At 34.9% G+C, this 12,037-nt stretch overlaps 1 protein-coding gene across 1 annotated transcript; it reads left to right on the top strand.

Annotated features, from left to right (window-relative positions):
* The first annotated feature begins 3,778 nt into the window (after positions 1-3,778).
* Positions 3,779-8,661, top strand: LOC119638221 (toll-like receptor 7). Its single transcript, XM_038034887.1, has one exon. The coding sequence runs from the start codon at positions 3,873-3,875 to the stop codon at positions 8,346-8,348; it is 4,476 nt and encodes a 1,491-aa protein (XP_037890815.1). The 5' UTR covers positions 3,779-3,872; the 3' UTR covers positions 8,349-8,661.
* Positions 8,662-12,037: the final 3,376 nt, after the last annotated feature.

Raw genomic sequence — 12,037 nt, 5'->3', positions numbered from 1 at the left:
GTATATATTCGATTATTCCGTCTAATCTGTCCTTGTTGCAATAACAAAACTCTAATTTCTGGTGGTTCCTCGTAAAGTTGCTGGGGAGTTTTTCGGGCTTCAAACCCTTCATATATGGCTATTTAATGATATATGGGTAGAAAATAAATTTGAACAGTTAGAATACCAGATGCTATAAAAAGCACTCTCGAAACATTCTGCGGATTATTTCATGATAAGGTCCTTATTATGTATTCTGTGTGATTGAAAATATCTTCCTCTTTACACTTTTCAGTCAGTTTAACGATTTCCTTTCACTCAATTGGTAACAATAATTTCATACCATTACAAAAATCATTACCTTTGCATTACAAAAAACTTGCAAAACTATTAAAATAGTATTAAGTTTTTCTTAGCCTTTCCTTACACATATTTTGGCAGGAGCACAAATAACACATTATTAACTTTATTTATCTATGTTGTGAACAAGTTTTCTGAACCAGTTCTAAAAAAGACTATTATTAAATAATCAACTCTAACCATTTTACTCTAGTTTAAATGAGTTTAATGGCATCAAAACATAAAAAACATAAAACAAATTTTATTAAAAAGAATAAACAAAAAAAAAAAAAAGAGTTGAGTGAATGCTTTAAAACCAAAGAAAACGAACACTCTTTTGGATTGTAAAGAGAAAGTGAATGAAAGAGAAGATACGAGAGAACCGCAGATTCTTTCTCTGTACAATAATTATGTGAAAAAGGCTTAAGCGCACCAATTTTGTGCTCATTATGAATATGAATGAATTGCAAGTTGTTGCTGTTTACCGCTTTTCTTACATAAAGGCATAAATGTAAGTCAAATAAATGGCTAACACAAAGCCTTGCAATGCTTTGAAAAAATCATGCAACAGAAAAATCGTAACAGAAAATATTTAATAAGCCAACACAATAACAATTGTAGTTTTTTATAAGCGAAAAGAAATCATATATGCTTAACTATAAGGTCTTTTAGAAGGATATACGCGTATACCTTGCTTATCAATTTTTTACAATCAAAATTTTTTGCAATTTATAACATACCAGGTAAATTTTCTACAATAGGTGATTAAGTACATTGGTTAAGTGTAACTTGAACAAGTGTTCAGACCGACTGTTATTGCCTATGCCATTTGTGGTACAAAGGTACAATGAGTTCGTGCGGAGTTATGCTTAAGATAGACACACCTTCTATTATACTAATCGATTCAGAATAACTTTATAATCTAAGCTTGTCTCTCCTTCTGTCCGGCTTGTGCTCTCGTCTACAAATTACAGGTCGCGATATTTCAGATACTTTAAGAAAATTTGGTTGACCGATATGTTTTGGTCCAAGGACAAACGCTACTGAAAATGCTTCGGATCGGTCCAAAATATGGACCGATCCGAACGATGTAACGCTTTATTTTGAAAATCCGTTGTATAACGAACTGTAGGGTCATGTAGAATATGCAATGGTTACCGTCACCCCTCTAGTCTTTTTAATTATTCTTAAATAATTATCGAAGCGTTTGAATTAAATATGTACTTTTAATTCTATGTACGTGCGACATTCATGTATTTTCGAACTTGGCAGAGATTAACGAAAAGTGTGGAAGAAAAATAGAACATCAACTTATTGAACACTCTGTGTATTCAAATTCCATTGCTTTATATTATTTTCTTGTTTCTTCAATTACGACTCGTTCCAACATTACTTTGGAAATATGAATACTAAGGTATACTAGTCATGAAAATATTGTCACTTGAATATCAAATTTCTATTTTCAGCACGACAACGAACTAAATCAATTTTTGACCCCTCTTCAGTTGACTGCTTAGTATCATACGTATATGAAGCTAGCGTTATTCTTAACAAATCAGTTTTTTGTTTGAATATGCGTTTAACAAGCACATATTCATCGAATATATATATTCGAAGGCATCCATAACTGTATTGTATCCTCTGTACAAATTAAAAGAAAACCTAACGTTAAATTCGAACAATTTTTCATTACGTACGCATTGAATTTGATTTAAATATAGAAATAAGTAAAAGAAGAACAACACATTTCAAGTGGTTCTGATTGTTGCTCTACAAACATTAAACATATTTTAAAAGGTAGCGTGAAAATTTGATTTATAAAAATACAAATGTATTTGGTTTCGTAAAAAATATTAAGCCTTCAAAAATTTGGAGAAAGGAAAAAGCAAATCCTATCTTTCACGCTAGAACATTCGGACTAACTTTGCTTATCTGATCTAATTCTATCCTTAAGGTCAATATTTTTTGGCTAATCTAACGAACAAATCGCCACAATGTGCTCTATGAACTTGATTATAATTACTATATAGTATGTACATAAGTAAATTGAAAAAAGAGTGAACTTCTGGTAAATATCCATCAGCATTAGATTTTCAAAGGTTCTCTTAAAGACTCAATGATTAGAGTGAAAATAAATCTCTGTATATAATTTTCAATTCTCTTTTGAGCAAAGAGAGAGATGAGAACTATAAAAAGTGTAGTGAGAGGAATTTCAATCATTTAAGCGCCACTTTACCCACAAACGTTGGAAATTGTAAACAAATTTGAGAGAAGAGTCCTACGGAGTCACTCAAGGATAAGCAATAATCATGAAATAGTTCCGGCAAATACCGTTGACAGCGCCTCTAACCAGACATAGAAGTTAGCATAGAATTCATATGCGTAACAATAAGTTAAGATAATTAATTTTATACTTATGGACGTGACTTCACAATTATTATGTTTTTTTCCTTATAACTTAAACGCTTCAAGAAACTATATATTTATTCATTCCATTCTATTACGCAAAACACTCATATCTGACTCGAAAAAGAATCTCGCTCTCTATCTTTTATGTTTTTCCACTGGTTTGCTTCTTTTTTATTTTTTTGCCTTACATTGCTCTCGTTTGTTTACTAAACTCTAGACGATTGAGAAAAGCATAATAATTGCACGAAGTGTAACATAACTATAACGCACAGCCAATACATAGACATCATCATCATAGTGTACCTTAGTGTAAAAATTTTCCAAAAATTTTAGTTAGAGTCCGAGCATCAAACATAATGGACGTGTGTAGTCGCGCGCTCGTTTCTACATATATTGTTCTACTAAATGAATATTAAAACGATTTTATTCTTTCACATGTAAAAAGTCACTGTGTGCAACCAACAGTAAATAAAGAAAAAGAAGAAAAAAGAAAATTCATTTTCCCCCTTAGCTTTCATTGAAATAACCATAAGCCAATAACATCGGCAGCAACTATAAGAACAACAAAATGTACCACTAATACAAGTGTGCTGCGTGAAAAGTGAAAGAAGAGTGTTAACAGCATATAAACCAAAAAAAAAATAAAAAATAAAAAAATTAAAATAAAAAAATAAAAAAGAAAAGTTGCAATAAACGATTCGAGTTTGTATGGAAAGAAAGAAAAACGATTTTTATACCTTTAGTAAGGTGATAAGGAAAAAGAAATTTGTTTTTAAATCTAAGAAAAAAGAAAAACGAAAAGAAAAGTTTCAAAAGTATATATAAGAGGAATTTTTGTGAGAAACGTACAGAGAAAAAAAAATGCTATTTATTAAATAAATCGCCTAATAATGTGCGTAGAGAAGCAAAACGCGAGACTAAACTAGCAATGTAAAGTTGCTGTTTGTTAGTGAAGCAAAGAATATTTAAATTGATTGCTTATCCCCTACGCACACATAATATACATATATATACACATATATATATATATATATGTATATATATTTATATATATAAAACCAACAACAACAAAAAGTCAACAATACATTTCCTTTCATAAAATTTTTAAATAATAAATAACATAACTACGATACACGATCTACACCATGTGTAGAAACGCTGCCAGCAAATTGCAACATTCATTGCTATACCCCCATCACCATCACCTTCAGTATCAACAACAGCAACATTATTATTTAACAGTATTGAGTATTGCTTTCATATTTGCCTTACAATTGGGTTATCATGCGGTTGTGGCGGCCACTATGACCACCACTACTAGCCTAGTACAAGTAGCCGCTTTAGCAACTGCAGTAACAACAGCCACTTCCGTTGTAGCAACTGCAGCCTCCACCGCCACTGTAATCACCAATTCCAATCAATGTTCCTGGCAATACAATGGCACCACTTCGGTGCGTTGCAATATACGTCTTATAGAACGTATTCTTAGTTTGGATTTACAAGGTGCCGATGGCGCTAGTCAACTGGAGATAAAATGCAGTGATTTGTATTTATTTGAATCGCAGCTACCGCAAGCTGCCTTCGCCCGCTTACAAACATTAGATGAGCTTAAGTTAGTTTCTTGTAAACTACTGCAATTGCCCAACAATGCCTTTGAGGGTTTGAGTACTGTGAAAACGTTAACTGTCAACACTCACAACTCGGAATGGGGCCCTAGCAAAACATTAGAGCTATTCCCTGATTCATTGATCGGTCTTAAACAGCTAACCGAATTAGACTTATCGGATAATAATTTGCGAGCCATACCGCCTGGATTTCTTTGTCCTGTAGGTAATTTGCAAGCACTAAATTTAACGCGTAATCGTATTCGCGCTGCAGAGAATTTAGGCTTTGCTGATATGAATTGCAATGGTGGTAGTGAGTTACAAATCTTAGACGCCAGTCATAATGAATTGCGTGCTATCGCAGAGTCATGGGGTATATCGCGTTTACGTAGGCTCCAACATCTGAATTTGCAGCACAATAACATCTCGGAGTTGTCCGGCGAAGCTTTGGCCGGCCTCTCGTCACTGCGTATTGTTAATTTAAGCAACAACCATTTGGAAACTTTGCCAGAAGGTTTATTTGCTGGCTCTAAAGAATTACGTGAGATTCATTTGAAAAATAATGAGCTTTACGAGTTGCCCAGGGGTTTGTTTCATCGTTTGGAGCAGCTTTTGGTCGTGGATCTCTCAGCGAATCAATTAACCTCCAATCATATTGACAACACTACTTTTGCCGGTTTAATAAGACTGATTGAGTTAAATTTGGCTCACAACGCTTTAACGCGCATTGATTACAGAACTTTTAAAGAGCTTTATTTCTTGCAAAATCTCAACTTACGTAACAATTCAATTGGCCATATCGAGGAGAATGCATTCCTACCTCTTTACAACTTGCACACGTTAAATTTGGCCGAAAATCGTTTACACACTCTCGATGATAAATTATTTAATGGATTGTACGTCTTGTCAAAGTTGACATTAAACAATAATCTCATTAGTGTCATCGAAGCGAATGTTTTCAAGAATTGTTCCGATCTTAAGGAGCTGGATTTGAGTTCGAATCAATTAAACGAGGTACCTCGAGCTTTACAAGACTTGGCAATGTTGCGTACTTTGGATTTGGGCGAAAATCAAATACGAACCTTCGACAATGACAGCTTTAAAAATTTACATCAATTAACCGGCTTACGTTTAATTGATAACCAAATTGGTAACATTACCGTAGGAATGTTCGCTGATTTGCCACGCCTCAGTGTCTTGAATTTGGCCAAAAATCGCATTCAAAGCATCGAGCGTGGTTCGTTTGATAAAAATTATGAACTGGAAGCTATTCGCTTAGATCGTAATTTTTTATCGGACATTAATGGAGTCTTTGCAACGCTGATGTCTTTGCTGTGGTTGAATTTATCAGAAAATCATCTTGTTTGGTTTGATTATGCCTTCATTCCATCGAATCTGAAATGGTTGGATATACATGGCAATTACATTGAAGCTTTGGGTAATTACTATAAACTTCAAGAAGAGATTCGCGTGAAAACCTTAGACGCCAGCCATAATCGTATTACTGAGATTGGTCCCATGTCCATTCCCAATACAATTGAATTGTTGTTTATTAATAATAATTTAATTAATGCCGTGCATCCGAACTCGTTTGTGGATAAAGTGAATTTAGCTCGTGTAGATTTATATGCGAATGCTATGACAAAATTACAATTGCAGCAATTACGTATTGTGCCTGTGCCACCCACCAAACCGTTGCCTGAATTTTATTTAGGTGGAAATCCATTTGAGTGCGATTGTACTATGGATTGGTTGCAACGCATTAATAATTTAACAACGCGTCAGCATCCACGTGTTATGGATTTGCCCAATATTGAATGTGTAATGCCGCATGCCCGTGGAGCTCCGGTGCGTACATTGACATTGTTGAAACCACAGGATTTCCTGTGTCGGTACGATTCGCATTGTTTTGCTTTGTGCCATTGTTGTGATTTTGATGCGTGCGACTGCGAGATGACTTGCCCCAATAATTGTACATGTTATCATGACCAGATTTGGTCTACGAATGTTGTCGATTGTGGTGGCCAGCAAACCACGGAATTGCCACGCCGCGTACCAATGGACTCCAGTGTTGTGTACTTGGATGGCAACAACTTTCCAGTGTTGAAAAATCATGCATTCATCGGCCGCAAAAACCTCAAATCACTTTTTGTGAATGGCAGTCAAGTGGCCAGCATACAAAACCGCACTTTTGCTGGCCTTATCTCGTTGCAGGTGCTACACTTGGAAGACAACGTCATGAAATCGTTGCAAGGTTATGAGTTTGAGCATTTGTCTGCTTTAAAAGAACTGTATTTGCACAACAACCTGTTGACAGTTGTAGAAAATACAACATTGGCTCCTTTAGTTTCATTGGAAGTGCTAAGACTTGATGGCAATCGCTTAGTGACATTACCCGTCTGGCAATTGCAGCTGCCGCAATTTAAGCAGCTACGCACCGTTTCTCTAGGGCGTAATCATTGGAGTTGTCGCTGCAAGTTTTTGCAAGAATTGACCTCGTATGTTGCTGACAACGCTCTAATAGTGCAAGACTCTCAGGATATATATTGCATGGATGATTCATCGCCATCAAGTGGCGTAAATGGTGGTAGCACTAGCGGAGGCGGTGGTGGCGGTGGCGATGGTGATGGTGATGGAGATCGTAGTGGTTTAGCAAGAAAACGTGAACTGGATTTTAATGCTACAGCAGCGTGCAGCGATTATTATGCAGGCGGTTCTATGCTGCAACACGGCATACCAAAAACATACATTCCCTTGTTGGCTGCCGCCTTAGCATTAGTATTCTTGCTTATTGTTGTCATCATCATATTCGTGTTTCGTGAATCGTTACGAATTTGGCTCTTTGCCCATTATGGTGTGCGTGTCTTTGGGCCACGCTGTGAAGAGTCTGAGAAACTTTATGATGCTGTTTTGTTGCATTCGCCTAAAGACTCCGAATATGTCGGTCAATATTTGGTTGCTGAATTAGAAACTGGACGGCCACCATTACGCATTTGCCTGCAACATAGAGATTTAGCTCACGATGCCACACATTATCAAATATTAGAAGCATCTCGAGTATCCAGACGCATTGTTATACTACTGACAAGAAATTTCCTACAAACGGAATGGTCGCGATGCGATCTACGGCGAGCTGTGCACGATGCATTACGTGGCCGTCCTCACAAGTTGGTTGTTGTTGAAGAAGCAGAAGCTCTCTTTGAGGCTGAAAATGATATTGAGTTATTGCCTTATTTAAAGACCTCAGCTGTGCACCGGATTAGAAGAAATGATCGTCATTTTTGGGAAAAATTGCGATATGCTTTGCCAGTGGATTATCGTAGTGGTAATAATTATACTTTGGATCATAATCATGAACGTATTAAGCAGCCAGCTAGTCCAGGCATATTGTATAGGCCAGCACCGCCACCGGCCTATTGCCCAGAAGGGGAAGGTGAGCAAAATTATTCTTCAGCTACTACAGCAACGCCTTCACCTCGACCACAACGTCGAATAGAGCCCGTTGGTAACGGTTTGCATCATACCATTACACAAACAGCAGGTATACATTTACATCCTAATGCTGCTGCTCAAGCCCAAGTTGCACCCCAGTATTATCATCACGCTGGAGCGGGGTATACGCATCGCCCCCCCTCCGAGCATATATATTCCAGCATCGATTCCGATTATTCGACGTTGGATAATGAGCAAATGCTGATGATGCCATCGGCTCCACCTTCACCATCATTGCATCAGGCAGGTATGAATAGCCTGCATCGCAGTGTACATTCACAACAACAACAGCAGCAGCAGCAACAGCAACAACAACAGCAACATCCAAATATATCACAAACTTGGCGGGCGCAACAAAATCAAAAACAACGTGATCATCACGCAGTAACCGCTAATGTCACTGCACAGCATCAACAACAGCCAGTGATGACAACAACTGCAGTGACCTCTACATCTTCCACTAGTAACAACACTATTACACCTGGGCAACAACAAGGACCACACGTTCAGGCATATTTAGTATAAAATTTCACTAAATCTCAAAAAGTCTTTTGCTCCTTAAATTAAGCCGAGTCTTTTGGAAATTAAACGAGAAAAACAAACAAAAAGGAAAAGAAAGAAAAAACAAAATTAAGAGAAATCATTTGATTATAGTGCAAAACGATGCAAAGATAACTCGAAACAAATTAATCTTTAACCACTAACACAAAGAGAGAATGTACAAAAACACAGATACACTTACAAAGATATATACAGACATAACTATAATGCTTTGATGACTGAGTTGATAACATAGAGTGAATGTTGGGTTAAAAAACAACACACAAAAAAAAAAAAAGAAACAAACAACAACAACAACAGTAATAAGATAAAATAAAAGGACTGGTTCCTGTTTTAATAGATTAGGAAAGTCTAAAACGATAAAACTATGTTGTTTAGAGACGCTGTGCTAGATCAAAAAATCAGTTTATGTGAGTAATCATGGCCGCTAAAGGAAACTTAGAGTAAAAAAAAAAAAAGAAAGAAAAAAAAAGAACACATCTTGTTTTCTCTAACGTTAAAGTCATACTTACCTAAAGATGTTTTATTTTTTTTGTTCTTCCTCAAACGGCTCGTAAACAATCGCCTTTTTCTACAGTGAATGTGTGAAGTGAGAAAAAATTTTTTATTTATAAGTTCTTTACATACTCCTTTTCTTCTCTCGTCTGTGGCTATGTAATGTGGTAATGACTTGAAAGATTGAAGCAGATTAGCTTACGTTTTTGGCAACGCTTAGTGTTTTACTAATAGCATTGCAGTTCCTTTCAGGGGCTAGTTTTTGTTATTGAGACTAATCGACAAATTTTATTGCGACTTGTAAATCTTCTTCTTCTTTGAAATCGAATTAATGTTAGAGGATAATAAATCTTAATCGTAGTATGGTTCGTTGATAGTAAAAATTTTGTGTTAATTTTAACTACTCTAATTGAAGTAATTTCCCCTACTTGGCCTTGAATTTCATTTCAATTATATTGTAGGTGAGAACCCCAAAGGAAGATGGTAGAAACTGAGTAAAGAAAGAAATTGGCTTCTCAAAGGTTACGAGAACTTTGCCAAATGATTTGAACTCGAAACCCATTTATCGGTTTTGAAGTGCTGTTCGGAATGATTACGGGCGAAGGTCTTTTGCGCTTAAAACCAAACACCAAATAAAAATATACGAACGTGTGTGTGTCTTACAGTAAAATTGGTATTGAAGAGTTTTGTTATGGGAGATAGTATATTGCTTTTGATATCCCACATTTAATAAAAAATCATTACAACTATGTTAACAACACAACATTGATTCGTTGTAAATTGTGAACTTTTTCTGCTGGGATATCACTTTGAAATATGCAGCGATTTTCATGGACGTAAAACTTTTGGTAAGCAGCGTCGAAACGGGAATTTTTTTGTAAATTTTCCAAAAAAAATTTCGATTACTTCGCACACAAATCCCTACATGACATGTCGTTGTCAATTAGCTAGTGGTGTGATTTTCAGTATAAAAATTGCAAATATAATGAAATCGAGAACGATATTATAATTCTTCAGTTACTCTTCCACAACTATTTGATATGTTTCGGCTGCATCTTCCTTTAAAGTTAACACAAAATTTAACATATTTAAAACAGTAAGGAACAAGGTTTTTGTATGAAACCCTAGCTGGCAGACATCTACCCTCTTTGAAATCACCGAAATCAGCTATGAAGCGTAACATAACCGCTAAAACAGTCGTTTGAAAATGGACCGAACTAATTTGTGCCTCCAAAACGTAAACAACTAAAAGTATTGTACTACACTGCGGTTTAAAGCTAACTTCCGTAGTTCACTTTGCTTAACACATTTATTTATTCATATAACGTCTTTCCAAAAGAAGGTTTTACGTAGGAAATGGTGGAAAAAGTAGTCCAATCAGAACATTATTTAATAATGTATGTAAGCTGACGAACGGACGGACTATTAGACAGAGAGACGGGCTTAATATTTATTACTGACTTTTTATCGATACTGCTGTTGCAGTGCAGGCCCATCAAAGCTAGTTTCAAACATTTCAAACCGTTAAATAAGAGCAAAGATGCGAAGCGTCAGGTTATGGATTTTGTGAAGTTCTAATTTTCAGTAATAGGCGACGGGGATAATCGAAACCTTCAAAATCTCGTCCTGATCGCAAATAAATATTTCAAGTAATCTTGTCCGTACATATTTTCTAACCTTAGTGACTAAGTACTTAAATTATGTTGATGCACATATGTTTTATGCAGTAGACATCCACGATAAGCCGTGCAGCCTGTAAACCTTTTTCCATTTATTGTTGTTATTATTATTTTTTTTCTGTCATTATCAGCATTCGCAAGTAGAGAAGGCGAATAGTTTACATGTTTATATATACTATGTGTGGTCTGCCAAGTAGACAAAATTGCGTACAGCTGTAGAACATATTAATAATTCAAATCTAATTAAAAATCCAGTGTCTAAAAAAGATTAGGTTAAAATTTGTAATAAAAAAAATAATAACAATTCTCGTCGATATTTGTAAAATAGAAAAAAAAAAAAACCTCAAAAATGAAATTTTTCGTTGTCCTTACATTGTATATAAAAGGGGTTTTGATGTGAGTTGATATTTCAATGTCACAACTCTTCTCATTTTGAGGATTGATAACATGTGACGAAAAGTTTGCGTGTGATAGATAACATACGACGTTGCCGCATAGGACTACTCGCGTAGTAACGTATTAAAATTGTAGTTAATTTAGTGACACCTTAAGAGTATTGTAATACAAAGTCCAGCTACTTTAATATACATATGTACATATAAACCTTTAAAAGTGTAATGAAGAAAAGGGCGAATGCATGCAAAAGTTGTATATGTGCTGTGGTTATCAATCCACACTTTCCTTTGTTTGTTTGTGTATGTACATCCTTCAATAAACATAGACTATAGAGAAAAGATAAAGAAAGCAAAAAAAAAAAAAAAAGAAAAAAAACAAATTTATAAATAGACACGTACAAGACAGCAATAAAGCAACACTATAAGTTTATATATATATATATATATATATATATATATATATATATATATACTTTTAACTATGTAAATATTATATTAAATATAATTCATAATTAAAACTAAGTTATAAATACAATAAGCAAGAGAAGAAGCAAAAAGATGATATTTTACACCATACAAACAACACTGCTACTACTACAAATGTACACTGCCTCAGATTGTTTACATGCAAAATAATGTATTTATTTACATATTTATACATATTATACAAATTCTTATTATTGTACACTTACCGCACATACAATATAGAACACGACCATCACCATCGCCACCACCACCACAATTACTAATACTACCACCACACTGTTGCCTACAACAACCCCAAGAACACGATAAAAAAAAATTAATTAATTATAAAAGGCGAAGCAAAAAACATAAAAGAAAACGAAAAAAAAAAAAACAAAATGAATAAATTGTGTTTACCTCATTCGGTATGTATACAAAACAGAAGCGAAAAAAATTCTTTCCCTTTTTTTTTTAAGCATTTCCTTTAAACTAGAAGGGAAAAAATGTAAAAACAAAAATAAAAAAAAACATAACATTCGGATAAAATCGAACGTTTTGATACCCATCACCTGCAGGTTTTTGCTGATATTTTTGAGAAATTATTTTATCAAAGCTGTGG

This window comes from Glossina fuscipes, unplaced genomic scaffold, assembly GCF_014805625.2.
Source record: "Glossina fuscipes isolate IAEA_lab_2018 unplaced genomic scaffold, Yale_Gfus_2 86, whole genome shotgun sequence".
NCBI lineage: Eukaryota > Metazoa > Arthropoda > Insecta > Diptera > Glossinidae > Glossina > Glossina fuscipes.
This window is presented reverse-complemented; position numbering and strand designations above follow the sequence as displayed.